Here is a 20,394-nt window from a genome sequence, read left to right as displayed (position 1 = left end):
CACCCAATAATTCCCATAAATATTGTACTTAGCTTGGGACTCAAGCACTCTGCTTTCTCATTAATTGCGTCTCTCACGGAAGAAATAGAATTTACCAGAGCTGAGTTATTATGAACACGTAGGTAAAATAAAAGAAGTATTTTGAATTATAAGATATAAGGCATTTCTATTACTAAAAATTACTGAAAATGATGGCAATGCCCACTTACATTGCTCAGACACTTTTCTTTAGTCCTGTCGATCTCATTCTATTACATAAATCCCTTCTATAGATGGGAGTTACTCAGTTTTGTTTAATCCTGATGACAAGAAGGCCAAGGTCAGGGATATGATTTTCATGCAGGTCAAACAAATTCAGCTTTATAACCTGACACTGCAGCCCTAAAATGTATCAAATCACCCATCCTATTTACCACCACAACTTAAAATGCTGTCTGGATCTACGATTAAGAAAAGGCAAGTCCCTTTCCACAGGCAAGCAAATGTTTGCACATTTAGACCAGCAGCTATGACTGGAAAACCTTCAGGCTGGTGTTGAGAATATTTTAATGAAATAATCCAAAACCAATCCCAAAAGATCACATATTACTGTATGATTCCAGTTACATGAATATAACCTGGAATGAAATGTTCAAAACAGGCAAATCTATAGGCACAAAGAGTAGATTAGTGACTGCCCAGGGCTGGAGGTGGGCTTCCTTGGTGGCTCAGTGGTAAACAATCTGCCTGCCAATGCAGGAGACATGGGCTTGAGCCCTGGGTCAGCAAGATCCCCTGGAGGAGGAAATGGCAACCCACTCCAGTATTCTCGCCTGGAGAACCCCCATGGACAGAGAAGCCTAGAGGGTTACAGTCCATGGGGTCACTAAAGAGTCAGACATGACTTATCAACTAAACACCACCACAAAGAGCGGGGGCTGGGGGTAGGAAGGAGGTTGGAGAATGATAGCTAATGGGTGCAAGATTTGATTCCAGGGTGATGAAAATGTTCTAAAATTAGATTATGGTGATAACAGAATATAGCCTTTGAATTCTTGAAAGATGACTTCCTTCTTTCTGTTCTACACACAAACACACACAGAGGCCAAATAATTAAGCCATGACCACAAAGCACGCCAACCTTAACAGTGAGGGTTTTATAATCAGCCTTTGGGTTATCCTAGCACTGGGCCACTGGAGAACGAAGTGGGACAGGATGATAAACTCATCTACATGAGTTATGCATTTCCATTACTGCTGGTCCTTCCTGCATTAAAGAAGAAATTGCAAAACAAATTTTCCCAAGGAGTTAAAAAAGAATATCATAATATTCAGACACAGGGAACAAAAGCTTACCATTTCTAGTAATTCTGACAACCTAGGGAAAAAAATGCAGATTCTTTTTAAGTTTGTTTACAAAATATTTCCTCTCAAAACAAAACTACTGCTCCAGCAATTTAAATTGAAGCCCCAGAGAAAGATACCTCCACCAACAGAAAAGAACATAAAATGAGAAATAAAATAGGCACACTTTGTCTTCCAAGTGATTACAGGGAAATGATCAGAAAGATTCAGTGAGTGCCCCTCATTTTTACAGCCCCACCTAACACTTTCAGTACATAAAGCAACACGCTTTACACCATCCCTACTGATTCAAGTAATTACCCCTGTTCTGTTTATGGGTGTCATAAGGACAGAGTAAAGAAAGTAGGAAAGTTAACAGAGGCACATGTTTTTCTAGTTAAAATGAAAACCATCTTCAAGGAATTTCAAAGCACCGTCTATGTTCAAGCCAGGTGTTGGTAATTCATCAGCCTTCTCGCTTTCTGAATGCAGGCTGCGGAAGCACACAGCTTGTCATTACTGTTACTTGAAAGCAGTAAAACCATTCCCTTAAAATTGAATCTATAATTTAGCCTCTTCATGAATTCAGGCTTCTAGTTCTAGCCCTCCCCCTCTTCCTGCCCGAGTTCACATAGTTAAATCCATGTAAAATTCCTGATGCGTAGTCTGTAGTCAAGTTCATAACTTAGACTCTTCAAGAATGAAGAGTGCTTCTTCTACGTTTTCCTGGCTCAGGAAGAAAGAGGGCATGAAACTGTGTGAACGCAGGACCATACCCACCTCTTACACGAGGATGAGGTTTTATGGGGGTGCTTGGGGGATAACAGCCTAGCTCGTCCTATCAACTTGATGGGTTCAAATCTGCAGAGGTGTTATCTAGAGAATGAGTGATGTGTGATTGCGGACGGTAAGAAAGTGCTCTGCACAGCTCGCAAAAGAAATACTAGTGCCACACCTGGGCTCAAAGGAAGTAAACGCCGTCCAGGGGCTCTGCCTACACAGACAGGGACTCAGAAGATTCTCTCTCTCACACACACACTCCTGCTGAGAAGGGCGAGCAGGCAGTGAGGGTGGTGCTGTTTTAGGAAGCACTCTGCAGTGACCGAGCATGGGATGGGGCTGCCTGTCCGGTTCCCACAAGTCTGAGGCCATTTCTTGGGGTTCAGCGAATCTGAGTGAGGTACAAGCCCAGTCACCCTGGTTCGGGCTTATGCTTCCTTCTGAGTCTAAGCCGCAGAAAGGAGACCAAGAAAGGGCCAAACTTGAAGGACAATGATGACCTTGGACAAGGTCACAGCCCAAACCAGAAAAGATGGGTCAGAGCTCTATGTGCTGGGCCCAGCTGAGCCCACTGAGTTGGCAGACTCTTCAGGGGCCAAGAAACTGATTTCTGCAACCAGCTCTAGAGCATGGTTGAACAAAACTACATTCTTTTCCACCCTACCCTTGCCTTTTCTCTTGATGAAGGAACCGTCTCTGCCCCCTGATTCCCAGGGACGACACTGTCTAGGACAGCATGTGGAGTAATTACAGGGAGAGGGTCACAGTGAAGCCAAGGTCATTTTCAGTTTAAGTTTCCACGCAGCATCCTATAATTTTCTAGAAGGATTAAAATGTGAATCAGAATTTATGTAAGCTTCAATAAAATCTTATCAACCTAAACTGAAGGGTAAATAGTTCTTTATTTTATAAAAATGAGATTTAGGGAACTCAGTGTGTCAAGAACAGAAATTTGGAGAAAAGCAAAAATGACTGCTTAACTGGTTAGCTGTCCAGTAATTAGATTTCTCAATCAGAAGCGTCATAAATTCAGTTCCATTTATTCAAGCCCAAGAGCCAGAATGAAGCACCATTTGCCACCAGAGGCAGAGTTCTTTTTTGCTCTATCAGGTCTCAATTTTGGAAGGTGTATTCCAAATAAAATTCACAAAGGAAAGAGGTATAAACTTTTCCTTAAAGTTCCATGTCACTGGATTATACCGTTTAGCAAGGATGGTCTACTTACAGTGCAAGGAAAAATTTCTGATTTGGCTGGTGAAAATGATTCACTAATATCTTCCATGCAGTTAAAATATAATAATGGCTGTGCCAGTCCTGGCCTGTTTTCCTCAGAGTCATCCTCTCCTTTTTCTGCTCTGCTTTCTGTCTCAAGGGGGCCACGGCCTGCAGGCAGTTTCCCGGTCTCTTATGTCAGCTGGTGTCCAGCCCAGCCAGTGACAGACTGGGCAGGGGTGGAGCGGGGAGCAGAAGAAATGAAGAAGCCAGAGTGTTTCTCCCCATTTTCTCCACCTCAAATGGCTTCTCTGGCTGTATCCCCTCTGGTCTCTTGCTTGTATGAACAGTACCCCAGCAGTTCCAGCATCCACCAGGTGATTCTGGCCCCTGGGTTCCAGGGCAATGTCCTCCCCTTGTCCTTCTAGTCTGGAGGTGATAGTGGCTTCCCAATGTTGCTAACCTCTATGTTTAGCTTCTAAGCTCTTGCCTCACCTGTTCAATCCTGTCTCTAACTTTCAAGTCCTTTGAGTTTTGTTTTGTTTTCTGGTTAGACTGGCTACTAAAGTGACTAGAACGTTAGTAAGTAAAGAAACTAACAAACCTCCGTGAACCATAAACCATGCAAACAAAAATTCCATCCCATGATAAAACCGAGAAAAACTAGAGTCTCCAGAATCTCCAGGGGTTGCTTTGGTCTTCATAGTAACCATATAAACTAGGAATATTTCTAGGATCTAAGAGGAGTAAGTTTTTCCATGTGTCCATATCCACGTGTGTTTGTGTGCCTGGCTTGATGATTCAGGGATGAAGTGTACTGTGGTGGGGAAACTATAGAATCTGAGCTGGGGTCTCCTGTCTCAGTTCTGCTACTATCTATTGGTGTGACCTTGGTAAGGCCTTACCTCCTCGGGTCTGTATTTCATTCATCTGAAAATGGGGAATCAAAGTACTTTCCCTCCACAATCTCTTCCTGTTCTAAAATTCTGTGATTCTAGCTTATGGATAAATTTTGCACATATGCATGACTTCAAGCATATGATTATTCTTAGAGCTATGCACAAAGCATATACCTTCTGTTGATGAATTTGCATTTCATCAGAGAAATGTGTCTATAACCGGTGCTCAAATTAGAACCCAAAGAATATTTTTGCCAACTTGCTTTATTACAGTATCAACTTAGTATCTGAATGTGTTTTAGATCTCTATATATAATGTGGGCTCACTGAATCATTGTAATGATCATCTGATTAGCATATCTAAAAAAAACACAGAAGGAACCTTGCTTGAAAGTAGATTGTCCCAAAGACGGATGCAACAATATCTTCTGTTCTATCTGCTCCTTTGTAAGGTGACCTTGCTGCACCCCATCAAAAGAGAGTTTATTTTCCGTCCCTTTGTAACTGGCTGTCCCTTTGATTTGTTTTTACCTAGCAACTGTAACAGAAGTGAAGTCATGTAGCTTTTGATATCAACTACGAAGAATTGATGCTTTTGAACTGTGGTGTTGGAGAAGACTCTCGAGAGTCCCTTGGACTGCAAGGAGATCCAACCAGTCCATTTTGAAGGAGATCAGCCCTGGGATTTCTTTGGAAGGAATGATGCTAAAGCTGAAACTCCAGTACTTTGGCCACCTCATGCAAAGAGTTGACTCATTGGAAAAGACTCTGATGCTGGGAGGGATTGGGGGCAGGAGGAGAAGGGGACGACAGAGGATGAGATGGCTGGATGGCATCACCAACTCGATGGACGTGAGTCTGAGTGAACTCCGGGAGTTGGTGATGGACAGGGAGGCCTGGCGCGCTGCGATTCATGGGGTCGCGAAGAGTCGGACACAACTGATCTGATCTGATGAAGTCTATACGGCTACATAGCAACATAGCTATATGGCTGCTGCTGCTGCTGCTAAGTCACTTCAGTCGTGTCCAACTCTGTGCGACCCCATAGACGGCAGCCCACTAGGCTCCCCCATTCCTGGGATTCTCAAGGCAAGAACACTGGAGTGGGTTGCCATTTCCTTCCTCAATGCATGAAAGTGAAAAGTGAAAGTAAAGTCGCTCAGTCGTGTCCAACTCTTAGTGACCCCATGAACTGTAGCCCACCAGGCTCCTCCATCCATGGGATTTTCCAGCAAGAGTACTGGAGTGGGGTGCCATCGCCTTCTCCAGGAACTATGGCTACAGGGTTACATAGCTACTACAAAGTCTACAGGCTACATAGCTACATGGGCTTCCCTACTAACTCAGTCAGTAAAGAATCCACCTGCAATGCAGGAGACCCGGGTTTGGTCCCTGGGTTGGGAAAATCCTCTGGAGAAGGAAATGGCAACCCACTCCAGTATTCTTCCCTGGAGAATCCTATGGACAGAGGAGCCTGGCAGTCTACAGTCCATGTGGTTGCAAGAGTTGGACACAACTGAGTGTCTAAACTAACACTGTGAAGTCTACAGCTTCAGGCTTTACTTCTTGGGATGCTCCTGCTTGGAACCCAGATACCATGTTGTGAAGAAACTCAAGCAACCTCACTGACAGGTTCAGGTGGATGGAAAGTGAACCTCTGCCAAAAATGCCAGCAGCCAGCACCAACCACCAACCACACATATAAGGGTACTTCAGACCTTTCAGTCTTCTCAGTACCCAGATAACATCACACAAAGAAGAAGTGTGTCTGCTCAGTACACAGGAAAAAAAATTTTATGTTGTTTTTTTAAGTTACTAAATTTGGGATAGCAGTTAAGAGGCAATTTCTCCCCCATTAAATAGTTTAATATTGGAGCAGAACCTCATGCCTAAAATATATCAAGATAGTCTTTCTTCATTCCATCTACCCCTTCATTCTTTCAAATCAGAGAAATGTGTCTATAACCAGGGCTTCTTTCAAATATTTATTGAACACCTACTATGCTAAATGCTAGGAGAAAATGGAGACAAAATGCAGACATGTCCCTGCCCCAGTGGAATCTGTCATCTGGATGGGGAAATAGACATTAACAAAACATGTAATGACATGTTAAATAGTTAAATGTTAAATAAACAGCGAGGATACTATTGAGGACTAGCACAGTGCACTCTGGTACTTGGTTAAGGAACTGCCCTTATTAAGGAGATTAGAAAAAGAAGTGGAAACTAAAGTTAGGTTTCAAGGAAGATTTAAAAATCAGCTAGGCAGAGGGGAGAGCCTCCACACAGAGACCTTCACATGTGCATAGGGCCTGTGGCAGGTGGGAGAGTGGTATGTTCAAGATCTGTTTCCAGAACTAAGATCATGGCCTAGGATAAGGCTGGAAGCTGGTAGGATCCAGGTCTTGTAAGACTCTGCAGTTTTAAGGAGAAGTCAATAATAAGGGCAGTCTTAAGGAGAAGTCAACAAGCCACTCTGATCAGATTTTCCTTTGAACCCCAGAGGAGGAAAAAACTGGGAGTAACCCCAGTGAGAGTAACCTGGAGCACTCTGCCACACAAACTGTATGTGCTGTGACACCCACGGTATCTCATATACTCAGCACACACGGGCATTCTGCAGACACCCTAATTCCTTGCTCCATTTCACCATATTAATTGTATACATCTATGTCTCTGTAACTATATCAGAAAATCCTTTAGGTACAGGGGCTGTGTCTCATTCATCTTTTCATTCCTATTCCACAGTATCTACTGCAGGGAAAGGTACGTATCAAATGTTTGGTAAGTGCTTCCTAAAACTTTAAAGCATGAATAAACAATCCATTTATAAATAGCCTGTCAAAAGTGATCTCCGGAGAGAAAATTCTACAGCCTTTCTTGGAAAGCCATTTCAATGATATCAACACTCTTTGGAAAGTCTTGCTATAAAGTATCATTCCTTTCTAATTGTAGCCAACTGTTGAGTTCAGCCTCCATGAAGACAGAACAGCCCACCACATTTCCGAAGGACAGTCTTCCTGTGCCCTTTGGGATCACTACTGGGTCACCCCTAGTTCTCTCTCTTTTTTAACGAAATACTTAACCTTCTCACCTTTCCTCAAAGAAATCATTTAGTTGCTCCCTGGATTCATTCCAAAACCTCCATCCCTCCTAAACTGTGGAGAGCAGCAATCTAGCAGATCAGCAAATAAGGTCAGAGATGCCTGAGGGGTTTTGTGAGCAGTCCTCATGGGGAGAGACAGGCTGTCTTAGTCTGTTCATTTTCAGGCCAACTCACATGTGTGCATGTGTATGCGTGTGCACATACATACATCTGTGCACATATACACATGAACACTGAGTTTTTTTACCAGCTCAAACAATAAACACTGTTCTATTTGATAAGTTTGCCAGCTGTCCTCTATTCTTCACCACCAGCCGGGATGTTCCTCTCTGATTCTTTTTTTTTTTTTTAATAAGTGAAAGCTTTACCCCCATATCTTTATAGGTTATATGGCAGAGAAATGAGCAGCACTGTTTTTACTGATATCTTCACTATCTTCTTCTTGTGCAAAGGCATCACACAGATTGTGAAATACATCATGAATTCAAAAACAGTAAATCACTGGTCATTCTATGAATAACAACTCTCCATAACATTAAACAGCTGCTGGTCTTTTTTTAAACAAATTTTTTCTTTGGCATTTGGATGAAAACTGTTAAATTTAATTTCAAAATACAGTGTTAAAGTTCCATTGGGAATCATTTTTCATCTCTTGTCAAATAAATAAAAACTCCTCAGTTATTTTATCATAGTCATTATAGAAGTCTGTATTATGACATTTAAAGAAGATCATATACAGGATGCTTACTGAGCTGTAAGTCCTCATAAAAATATGTATTATTTCTGTGCAGAAAAATTAGTAAGATTGTGTATATGTTAATAATATCATTACAACAAAATGTCCAAATTTAAATTAGATCATCTTATTAAACCAACATATCCTAGCCTAGTTTCAGAAAGATTTATGAAATATATTTGTTCCCATAATCTGCGACAGTTTAAATTACTCTCAAAATTATTCAGCATGAATACTTTTTACATTTTTAAGCCGACACACACCAGCACATTTAACAAGAACTTATACATGCCTTATCTCACTTATTATTTAACTTGAGGAAAGAATAAGATTAACATATTATAAAGAATATTGATTGTGCTTGGAAGAATAAAACATAACTGAAGTGATGGTATAGATAAAAGTGTCAGTCAAACGCCTCAGGGAATACACTGCTGTATAATTAGTATTTCTAAGAATCTATAGTAATAAAACACTACAAAAAATAGGCATCTACAAAATAAACATAAACAAGATCTCAGTCACATAAGTCAATTTTTGTAAAAGATGAAGAATGTGTTGCTTTATTAAATATGTAAATAATCTAAACACTGCAAAAAGGATAGAATACACTTTTTGAATTCAGAATCCAAAATATATTTATTTTAATAATGCACACACTTAATACTCACTGAATGAAAGAGTAGTTGCAGTAATTTCTGTTCCTGAAGAAAATGAATGCCTGTGTAATAAATATTATGTAAATACGCTTTATGGACTTCTTAGGAGAGGTCTGAGTCCAATTTTGAGTCTAATGCCCATTCCTTGGGGGTAATCTGTTTAAAGTGAGGATAATCACTAAAGAAATATAATGCAGCTGCCATCATAGGTTAAAAACACAGTACACGATGATCTGAGTTACCTAGAGGGAAAAGAACTTCCCAAGGTCATTCCAGCAGCCCACAGCGCAGCCTTGGTGCGATGACCACTGCCCTCCCAGGGTACCCTGAACTCACACACCTCGATAGCTTCTCCTCCAAAGAGAAATCAAGGTGATTCCTTTTCGCATGATCTCTGTAGCACCCAGTAGCTATGAAGGAGTGGTTTCTCTGTAGCCCATAGACAGTACGAAATTAAGGACCAATTTCCTGTGTCAAGGTAAAAGGCACTTCAGCATTCGGTGGAACCAGTGATCTTTATCACACTCAACGCGTGCTAGAACCACGTAGAAGAGAACAATCCCTAAGGAAACGAACACTAAGTGTAGCAGCACCCAGGCCCCAGAAACTGAGTGCAGGGCTTCGCTTACTTGGATTTAAACAGATCCGGCAGTCTTTCCCTAACCGAGCGAACCAAAGAATAGGTCCCAAAGCGAGACCAAACTTTCTGCTCAAAGTGTCTTTCCTTTTGACCAGAGCTCGGAGATGACAAAGGAGAGTATTCAAAATAGGGCAAAACAGAAAAGCTTCTAACAGCGAATCAAAGCAGTTGTCCGGCGCCCGGGGTTCTGGTCAAGTCAAGTCACACGACTTAAAAAGGTTTCCTCGCGCATCGAAGGTGTAAAAAGAAATACTTCCAGTCTTAAATTCAACCAGGTCCCAGCTGGCTCGCGTCCACACGTACTAACTTCCCGGGACCCTAAGACTTGGGAGCCGGGACGGAGGGAGAAGGACCAGCCGCAGGGAAGGCCGGGGGAGGGAAGGGGCGCGCGGGGACCCCGCCCGCCGCGCCCTCACGAGGGGGCTGCGCTCAGCTCCGAACACCACCCCCACCGCCCCCCGCGCCCGCCTCCTACCTGTCTGAGGATGAAGCTGGTCGAAGTGGTGCTGCCATCGGATCTTTTCAACCTGCTCCTCCGGGTCGTGGTGCCTCGGGCCACCTGCACTCGACACAGGGGGTCGGAGAGAAGCGCATGAGGGCGCGGCAGTGGGGAGCCGGGCGACCACCCCAGGCTAGAGTCCGCCTCGGGACCAGCTCCCCGGGGGTTCCCCAGAGCCCGCACCCAAGTCTCCTTCACGGTCCCCACATACAGCCTCCACCCCACCCACCCACTCAAGCCTCGACGGCTGAAAGACGCCAGGGAAGAGCCGCCCGCGAGCACCCACCACATCCATTAACAAAGACTCTCAGGGTGCGGGGTCCGAGTCCCCGGCGGCATGGGCTGGGGAAGGCTGCGGACTCCGGAGCCGGAGCGCAGAGACCGGACGAGGTGAGAAGGAGCAGGAGGAGGAGGAGAAAGAAGAGGGGCGGGAGGAGAGAGGGACGCCTCGCAGGGGTGGGGGAGCGGGGCCGCTGACTCCCAGGACCCGGGGCCCCGCTCGCCGGGCGCGAAGGCGGGGCGAGGAGGGGGAGGAGGGGGCGGTACCTGTGAGGTTGGGGAGTGCGGCCGGTCCGCGCTCCCGTTCTTGGCATAGGAGGAGGAGGACATGGTTCACAGCCGCATGGCCCGCCCGTGCGCGGCGGGCGGAGGACGGCTGGGCCCCCCGGACGCTTGCAAGCTGGAGGCGGGGGAGGGCGGCAGGACTTCCCCACCCGCTTCGGGACCCGCGCCGGCTCCTGCGAGCGCGGCGACACCTTAAAGGGATCGAGGCGCTCACCCCCGCGCCCGCAGCGGACCTCCGGGCAGCGGCCCCCTCCGGCGGAGGTCCCGCGGAGGGGGGCTCTCGGGATCTCGCCGACCCGAGCCGATGGAAAGAAGCTCTCTCCCACCTAGCGAGCGCCTTACATCAGAGCTTTCCAGTGGAGGAAGGGAGAGGGGGAACCGGGGAGGGGGGTGGGAGGATGAAAATAGTCTGCACAGTTTAAAATGAGACAAAGGTGGCACGGTTCATGAATCAGGACTCGGGGAAGGACACTGGTGCAGAGTAGCAGGGAGTGGGAAAACCCGATCCGGCGTGTATGCGTGTGTGTATGTGTGTGTGTGTGCGCGCGCGCGAGCGCGCGGGTGTGTGTTTGCTGCACTGGAATTTTAAAAGGGCAAGAGCAGAACCTTTCTTCCGCGACTTCACCCATCAGCCCATTGTGGTAAGGCATGGGGTTCTGTGGTTTGGCGCTTGTCCGTGTCTTTGTATTGTTCTGTGAACTCTAGCTTCAGAACCGCAAGCCGTGCACACCCGGCAGCCCCGGGAGATTCTGCCAACCTGAGTCTGACGGGGGTGCAGCCCCGCAGCAAACCGGCGTGTCCTAAGGAGTTTTGAAGGTCACATAGACGTGCTGAAAGGCAAGAGTTGGCCACGTGCCTCCCCTTTCTAGGCGGATATCTGTTTTCAAGGGAGAAAACACATCTTTGAAATCATACATCTTTGGCGTTTTGCAACCCTAAATTTCCTCCTGCAAAAACATAGTAGAGATTAACTGGAGAACAAATAAAAGCGAATTGTGGGGAGGAGGACTTGAAGTAACAAGCAGGAAGAGAAACATGCGAATTCAAAAATAAAGAGACCCTGTTTAATTGTAAATAGTTACCGCAAGAGAAATCCATGAATAAAATTTGCGTGATATCTTAAATTACTACATCAGCCCCTATCACCTTGGGTTCTAGTATTTTATGAGCGAAACTGCATGTCTCTTTTAACAATTGGTTGGCCTTATTGAGGTCCTGATAATGTTTTGCCATACACCAGACACTTTCTTTCCATTCCCACCCGCTTCACTTAATCCAGGCCTTCAATTCTTTGTAAGAGTATAATAACTAATCTCCTTGCCTCCAGCCTTCCTCTGAGCATACACCTGCACACACACACATACCCACACACTTCATTCTATCTACACACTACAGGCAAAACCATTTTCCTAAAATCTGTTTACTCAACTCACTCTTTTCTAAAAAGCACTGTTGACTTAAAAAAAAATGTACAATGTGAGTTACGTGCCGTTTTATTTGGGGCAAAATGAGGACTGCAGCCTGGGAAATGGTGCCTCAAGTACCTCTGAGAGACTGCTCCAAAGAGGCAGGGGTGAAGGTCAGTATACACTGATTCTGGCAAAGGAGGAAATACATACAGTTAAGCACATGTACAGAAGGTTTCTGCTAAGTCTCATGAAGCTTTTTGCCAGTGATGAGAAACAATCATCACCATGAAGGATTTTAGTGCTTTTCTAGATATGAGGAGACATAAGAATTGGACCTATAAAATGAGATCCTCAAAATACCTATCTGAAGATCTGTCCTGCCAGTTCCCCCACCCCATCCCAAGCACAGAATGCCTCATTTCTGCGCTCCACCCTGAACTCCTTTCAGAGGCTGTTGAAGGTCAGAGCACATGCTTTAACCCTTATAGAGGTAGATGGCAAGTGTCAGTTTGTAGTTGACGGCGCTCATTGCTCTCAGCAGCCCACAAGACAGAGTCCAAACTCCTTGGTCCAACAACCAATCTCCTGCTTTGGTCACTACCACTTTTCTCCAACTTGATCACTGAACAGCAAGCAGAAAAGTCTACTCATTGCTCAAACACACCAAATAGAATCCCTCTTCAGCACCTCTGCCTGAAATGTGTCCTGCCCCCAATCCCACCCGCCTGAATCCTACCCTTCTTCCAAGCCTGGTTCACCACACTCTCCTTCCACAGAAATCTTCCCTGACCATGCCCTGAGAAACTGGAGCATTTATTCTCTGGGCACTTAGTGCAGGCTGCCTTGGTTTACGTGTTCTCTTTTTGTGAAAATCTAATTCCTAAAATAGATTTTTAGCTTTTTATCTTCCATTCTTATATCTCACATGTTATATTAATAGATATTCCATAAAGTATATGGATAATGATATGTCTGCCAGTGCAGAACCCCTTGCTTTAGTTACCGTCAACTCAATCCATTTTTAGTTCTCAGCCATTTTCATAGTTGAAACTTAATCAATACTTACAGAGTGAATTATGATGTGGGCACTGGGATTTGAGTTTTCTGGCTTTCTACTGCCTACAGTCTTATGACTTTGAGTTATCAAAAAAGAATCTACAGTGGCATGACATTGAAGAGTTCTCTTTACCTACCCCTCAGCAAAACTGGTGAAAATAGTTTCTAAAAAATTCTTTAATCTGTGGAAATGGTCCAGAGAAGGGTATGCAGCCACTGAAAAAACATTCATTCAGGAAAATTTACTAAAACTCAATAAGAAAAGTGAGCTTGTGGTATTTGAACCAAGACTTGTTCTCCCCACCCTCACCACCCCCACCTTCATCTGATTCAGCAAGAGGGAAACTCTGGCTACCTGATGCAGCTGGGAATACAGGGCTCCCTCTCCCTTCAGCTCCAGCTGGAGGGTTATTTTCCTGGGAGGGACAGGCCATTAATCATCCTGCAGCAGCCACCTGTTGCTGAGGCTAAGTTCCCCAAATGCAGCAGAGGTGGGGGCTCCTTTCTTTAGCCCAGCCCCCACTTGTGGGATGGGGCTCTGCCTGGGACACACTGCCACAGAGAATACTGAGGCCCCAACTGCTCCTCGAGAGAAGCCAGGAGACCCAGGCTTGCTGCCCCTCACTACCAAGCGCTCAGCTCCTAAAGTGAAAATGTCACACAGAGAATGCCATTGTCCTTGCCCCCAGGACTGGAACTCAGAGAATGAAATTGGGCCCCACTTTGCACCACATACAAAAATTAACTCAAAATGGACCAAAGATCTAAATGAAGAAGTCTTAAATAAAAGTGTAAAACTATCAGAAGGAAACATAAGGGTAAATCTTCACGATCTTGGATTTGGCAATGGATTTTTAGATATGTCAACAGGAGCACGAGCAACAAAAGAAAGAAAGTAAATTTGAACTTCAAAATTAAAAATGTCTGAACTTTTTAAATTTTGTGGTACTGTCAAGAAAGCGAAAAGGGCACTATCAAGAAAGTGAAAAGACAACAGAATGCAGGAAAATATTTGCAAATCATATATCTAATAAGGGACTTGTATCATATATATGTGTGTGTATATATATATATATATAAAATATATATATATATATAAAATTCTTACAGCTCAGTAATAAAGAGACAGATGACCCTATTTTAACATAGGAAAAGAATCTGAATAGACCTTTCTCCAAAGAAGATATACAAATGGCCAATAAGCTCATGAAAAAATGATTGATATTTTTAGTCATCAGGAGAATGCAAATTGAAACCATGAAATACCACTATACTATCCACTAGATAAACCTCAGATAATAATTATTGGCAAAGATATAGAGAAATTGGAAATCAGAAATTCCCACTGCTGGTGGGAATGTAAAATGGTGCAGCTCCTTTGAAAACCAGTCTGGCATCTACTCAAGTGTTTAAACATAAAGTTATAATATGAGCCAGCAATTCCACTCCTGAGTATATACCCAAGATAAACAAAAGCATATATTTGTACAAAAACTTGTACAAGAAAGCTCAAAGAAGCATTATTCATAATAGCCAAAAAAGTGGAAATACCCCAAATGTCCACCAACTGATGAATAAACAAAAGAAACTGTGGTATCTGTATACAATGGAATATTATTCAGCAGTAAGAAGGAACGAAGGATTGATACATGCTACAGTATGGGTGAGCCTTGAAAATATTAAGCTAAGTGAAAGAAATAAGTCACAGAAGGTCATATATTATATTGTTCCGTTTACATGAAATATCCCAAATAAATAAATCTATAGAGACTAAAAACAGATTAGTGGTTGCTTAGGGCAGGGGAGGTTGGGGGGATATTGAAGTGATAGTTAAGTCTACAGGGCTTCTTTTTGAGGCAAAGAAAATGTTAATAAAAATACTAAAAAGCACTGAATTGCACACTTTTTCATGTTTTACCTATTTATTTTTGCACTGGGTCTTCGTTGCTGCACTCAGGCTTTCTCCAGTTGTGGTGAGTGCAGGAGGCTGCTCTCTGGTTGTGGTACGTGGGCTTCTCATTGCGGTAGCTTCTCTTGTGGTGGAGCATGGGCTCTAGAGCACTGGCTTAGCAGTCGTGGGGTACAGGGCTCCGCTGCTCCACACGATGTGGGATCTTCCCAGACCAGGGATCAAACCCATGTGCTGTGCACTGGCAGGTAGATTCTTAACCACTGGACCACCCGGGAAGTCCCTGAACTGTACATTTTAAATAGATGAATGGTGTGGTATGTGAACTAACTCAAAGCCTCTACTTTGAAAAAATCTTCAGACTTTATAAAAAGTGAACTCAAAACAGATCATAGATCTAAGTACAAAACTTTAAAACTTCTAAGAGAAAAAATAGGAGAAGATCTACATGACTTTGGGTTTGGTGATGAGGTTCTGGATACACTACTACCAAAAATGTATACAAGAAAGTAAAAATTGACATGTTTGGCTTTATTAAAATTAAAAACTACTGTAGGCTCTGTGAAAGACTCTGTTAAGAGAATGAAATGACAGAATACATTTCTGGCAGAATACATTTGCAAGACACAAATCCGATAAGGAACCTGTAAACAAAACATACAAACAACTCTCAAAACTCAACAATAAGAAAACTAACAACTCAATAAGTGGACAAAAGATTTGAATGGACACTTTACCAAATATAGTAGCAAATAAGCATATGAAAAGATACCCAAGATCAGTTGTCAAGGGGAAAATACAAATTAAAATGACAATACAGTACCAACACACACCTATCAGGCTTAAAAACAATTTTAATTGACAATAGCACTTTTTAGCGAGAATTAGAAGCAACAGGAATTCTTATTCGTTGATGATGGGAATGCTAAATGGCACAGCCACTATGGAAGATAGTTTGTCAGTTTGTTAATAAGTTAAACACACCAACAGTCCAGCAGTTGTGGTCCTAAGTATTTACACAATTGACTTGAAACCTTAGGTGCACACAAAAAACCAGCATGCAAATGTAGGTAGCAGTTTTATTCATAATTACCCCAAGCTGGAAGCAACCAAGATGTCCTTCAATAGGCAAATGTATCTTTTAAAATATAGTCAATGGTACAATGGAATATTATTTGGTGATTTTAATAAAAAATGATCTAACAAGCCATTAAAAGACATGGATAAACCTTAAATGCATCTTGTTTAATGAAAGAAGCCAATCTGAGGCTACATTTGTAACTACATAAATGATTATGTGAGTGCTAAGTTGCTTTAGTCAGGTCCAACTCTTTGCGCCCCTAGGGACTATAGTCCACCAGGCTGTTCTGTCCATGGGATTCTCCAGGCAAAGAATACTGGAGTAGGTTGCCATGCCCACCTCCAGGGGATCTTCCCAACCGAGGGATCGAACCTGCATCTCTCCCATATTCTATATTGGCAAGTGGGTTCTTTACCACTAGTGCCACCTGGGAAGCCCACACAAATTATTATATTTATATGCAATTTTAGAAAAAGTCAAGCTATAACAGTAGAAAGGAGGAGGGTTGAACAGGTGAAGCACAGGATTTTTTTAGGATGCTGAAACTACTCTGTAGGATACTGTAATGCTGGATATTTGACTCTAAGCATGTGTCAAAACCTAGAGAACTTTACAGCACAAAGAGTGAACCTTAATGTGTGCAAATTAAAAAAATCATTTAGAAATTTTGGACATTCCCAAGATGGGAGGCAGAATGTGACAAAAGAATATTATTATTATGATAGCAAACCATGAAACAACTTCAATGAAGGACATGGGAGAGGGGGAAGGTGCTAGTCTAAGTAATGTTTGAAATGAGTGGGGTCTATGAGACTAAGGCAAAAGGAGCTGTGCAGAAGCAGGACTGCACTGCAGTTGACAAAGTTGTTCCCTGAGGAGGATGGGTTAACAATTCTGAAGTCCCTATACATACATACTGGAATGGAATAATTAGGTAAATGGATGGCAGGTGTTGGGAGCCAGGTTTTTCTACTGTTGGAGTGGAAGGTTACAGATGGGCAAGGGGAGATGTCTAGGATGATCCGTGTGGTAATGGATTAGGGTCAGAGACACAGGTGTGAACTCAAGTGTAGCTCAGTGTGAGACTCAGATGGTTCTATATAGAAATATGCAAAGATATGCATGGGTTAGCATATACACACTTGTTTTCCTGTCCTCAGTTGAGGGTCTAGAAATAACTGCATCTCAGTAGCAACAAATGCATCTAGAATTCAGGTCTTGGTTTCTAATACTGTCCTCTAATAAGAGGGCACCTTGAAGAAACGGCTGACTCCAGGAGCGGGGCAGGAAGTATATAAGATAAGCCTGGAGCATTATCATGTCAGAAAGTAAAGAAGTGCTAAAAAAAAAAAAAAAAGTGACTGGGTATATACATCAAAGGAGCACAGGAGCAAACTGATAGAGCTCTCAATGGCCAAAGTTGGAACAATTTGAGCAATAAAATAAAGTAGTATTGGAATATATCCTAATGTAGGAAATAAATATCTATGAGCTCATAGTGATAAAAATAAATGACTGAATAAATAAACGGAAGAGAAGAGACAAATCTCCCATGAGGAAGAATTCCAAATAATCTATTAGAAACGCCATAGCTACCACTCCCTCCGTGTGCACTGCGCAGTGATCTTCCAAAGAGGGCAACCTGGCCAGGAGCAGTGGAGAAAGGCGACCAGCACCACCTCAGCCAGGTGTTCAGGATCAGCATCACCTGACCAGGATGACGATACACACCCTTGATATCACAGGAGGGCAAAGGTTTGAGAGAGGGTCTTCTCTCAAACCCACAGCCCCTGTCTAATCATGAGAAAGACACCGTGCAAATCTCGATTGAGGGAGGTTCTATAAAACTCATGACTTAGAACTTCTCAAAACTGCCAAGGAAAGTCCAAGAAACTGTCACAGCCAAAAGAAGCCTGAGGGGATGTGATAACTAAATGGCATGTTGTATCCTGGATGGGATCCTAGGACAGAAAAAGGACATGAGGCAAAAGCTAAGGAAGCCAGAATCAAGTATGGACTTAAGTTAATAATAATGTATCAGTACTGGTTTTAGTGGTAACCGATGTACTTCAGTAAGGTAAGATGTTTTTAATAGGGGAAACAACATTTAGAACTCTCTGTATTATCTTCACAACTTTTCTGTAAATCTAAAACGATCCCAAGATTTAAAAAAATTTTTTTAAGTCTAAAATTTTATAGCTGGAAGGGAACTTAGTAACCGTTTAGAACAATCCCCACTTTTAGCAAATTAGGAATCTGATCTCAAGAGAATGACTTACTCAAGAGCAATTGACCACTGCGAAGAGTTGACTCATTGGAAAAGACTCTGATGCTGGGAGGGATTGGGGGCAGGAGGAGAAGAGGACGACAGAGGATGAGATGGCTGGATGGCATCACTGACTCGATGGACCTGAGTCTGAGTGAACTCCGGGAGTTGGTGATGGACAGGGAGGCCTGGTGTGCTGTGATTTATGGGGTCACAAAGAGTCAGACAAGACTGAGCGACTGAACTGAACTGAACTGAACTGACAGATATTCTGTCTTCCTTCCTAAAACGTTGAATGCTGCTAAATCAGTTTGTCAGCTGCAAATACTCTTAAAACTTTATTCTGTCACTTAAATACATTTTGAAAAGTGTTTCCTACAGTCAAAATTCTGTCTGAAGTACTGTTGAAAAAAGACATGATTTACAGAGCTCAGAATCATAAGATGGCAGTAATTTCATATTTAAAAATAAAGTCACAAAAAATTTTGTCTAGGGTCCATGCATCTAGGAAAATATTATTTGTATTTTTAAGCTCAGAGTATACAAAAATCATAACAGTAGCACATGTACTCAACTGCATTCATAGGTTTGTGTAATTAACCTTTCACCTTTATCTCATGACAATCCCACTGTAAATTTTCTGAGTTTTTGTCTCAGGAGGATCTACTTTGTCTTGTTCTAAAAAATTTATCCAGAATTACCTCTTCTCCTCCCCCTCTCCCCTAATACTCTGGTTCAAACTTTGAAAATCTGTTCCAAAGTCACATAAGGCCATGGACCTTCAGGATATTCAAGATTGTTATAGATTCAAAAATTGGAAAAAGTCTACTTTCTTAACCCTAAAAAGCTTATATGCTATAAAAACCAGTGAAAATATTGTTTTCTGGATACAATTTTAAAGAGTACAAATGATGCAGATAGTAATGGAAGTAAATTTTTAGGTTCAAGTTTGAAGTATAATTACTGTGAAGATGACTCACATATCTTGTATGTGCACAGTTGCTCAGTTGTGTCCGACTCTCTGCCATCTCATGGACTGGAGCCCACCTGGCTCTTCTGACCATGGAATTTTCCAGGCAAGAATACTGGAGTGCGTTGCCATTTCCTTCTCCAGGGGAGCTTCCTGATCCAGGGATCAAACCTGCGTGTCTCTGCATTTCCTGCTTGGAAGGTGGATTCTTTACCACTGTGCCACCTGGGAAGATAAAGTGGGGAATTATATTGAGATGCTAGTAGTGTAGTGTAGTGAAGTTGCTCAGTCATGTCGGACCCTTTGCGACCACATGGACTGTAGCTTACCATGCTTCTCTGTCCATGGGATTTTCCAGGCAAGAGTACTGGAGTGGGTTGCCATTTCCTTCTCCAGGGGATCTTCCCGACCCAGGCATAGAACCTGGGTCTCCCTCATTGTAGGCAGACACTTTTACCGTCTGAGCCACCAGGGAAGTCATTGAGATGCTAACTATTAGCTGATTTAATTTTTTTATTTTTTTTTACCAGTCCTATTTGTCATCTTTGCTTTAGTAACACATTTATCTATTCATCTTTAGCTGCGCTGGGTCTTCGTTGCTGTGCGTGGCCTTTCTCTAGTTGCAGCGAGTGGGGGCTGATCTTTGTTGTGGAGCTCGGGCTCTAGGTGCAGGGGTTTCAGTAGTTGTGGCTCATTGGCTCTAGACCGCAGGCTCAGTAGTTGTGGTGCCTGGGCTTAGTTGCTCCAAAGGTGTGTGGAATCCTCCCAGACCAGGGATTGAACGTGTGTCTCCTGCATTGACTGGCGGATTCCTAACCACTGGACCAACAGGGAAGACCCAAATCTTAGTGGAATACAATACCATGGATCCCACGTTTCTGGTCCAGCAGATGGCTTGTCTCTGCTTGTCTTCCTATTCCCAGGTCCAGGCTAAAGAAGCAGCCCCAATCTGAGATGTACTAGCTCTGAAAAGAGTAGAAACCAGAGGGCTACAGGAATTTTGAGATGCCTCTTTAAGCTTCTGCTTAGATGTGGGCATTTGTTGCACCTGCTTACATCCCATTGGCTAATACACAACATGCAACCATTTCACTGCATGGAAACATACTAATCCAGAAGTCAAGAGCATGGGCAGATACGTACAAGCCTCTTCCAGGAAAGGGGGAAAGCAAAAACCTACAAACAATACAACCCTCAACCTGAAGGATAACTTGGAAGTGGAATATCCAGTATTGTCAGGCCCATTACGTAGAATTTTCTTTTTCCTTAATCTCCACATCCTCGT

General features: G+C 43.1%; 1 protein-coding gene and 1 long non-coding RNA gene across 3 annotated transcripts in view; both read right to left on the bottom strand.

Annotated features, from left to right (window-relative positions):
- CACNB4 (calcium voltage-gated channel auxiliary subunit beta 4) overlaps window positions 1–11,869 on the bottom strand; it is a 276,509-nt gene extending 264,640 nt beyond the window's left edge. The window contains exons 1-2 of one of the 2 annotated variants that reach the window (XM_027560709.1): window positions 10,401–11,869; window positions 9,831–9,914 (exon numbers count right to left, since the gene is read on the bottom strand). In XM_027560709.1, the coding sequence (XP_027416510.1) occupies window positions 9,831–9,914; window positions 10,401–10,463 (147 nt within the window). In that variant the 5' untranslated portion in view covers window positions 10,464–11,869. Of the gene's footprint in view, window positions 1–9,830; window positions 9,915–10,140; window positions 10,295–10,400 lie in introns of those variants that run through there. The other variant, XM_027560713.1, reaches the window with a different exon arrangement.
- Window positions 11,870–15,302: 3,433 nt separating this feature from the next.
- On the bottom strand, window positions 15,303–19,156 carry LOC113904052. The gene is made up of 2 exons (XR_003514384.1): window positions 19,120–19,156; window positions 15,303–15,436 (listed from the first exon to the last, which is right to left on the bottom strand). It is a non-coding gene; the product is annotated as an uncharacterized LOC113904052 (long non-coding RNA).
- Window positions 19,157–20,394: the final 1,238 nt, after the last annotated feature.

The sequence above is a fragment of the Bos indicus x Bos taurus genome, chromosome 2, assembly GCF_003369695.1.
Source record: "Bos indicus x Bos taurus breed Angus x Brahman F1 hybrid chromosome 2, Bos_hybrid_MaternalHap_v2.0, whole genome shotgun sequence".
NCBI lineage: Eukaryota > Metazoa > Chordata > Mammalia > Artiodactyla > Bovidae > Bos > Bos indicus x Bos taurus.
Note: the sequence above shows the minus strand (reverse complement) of the source record. Positions and strands in the feature narration are given on the sequence as shown.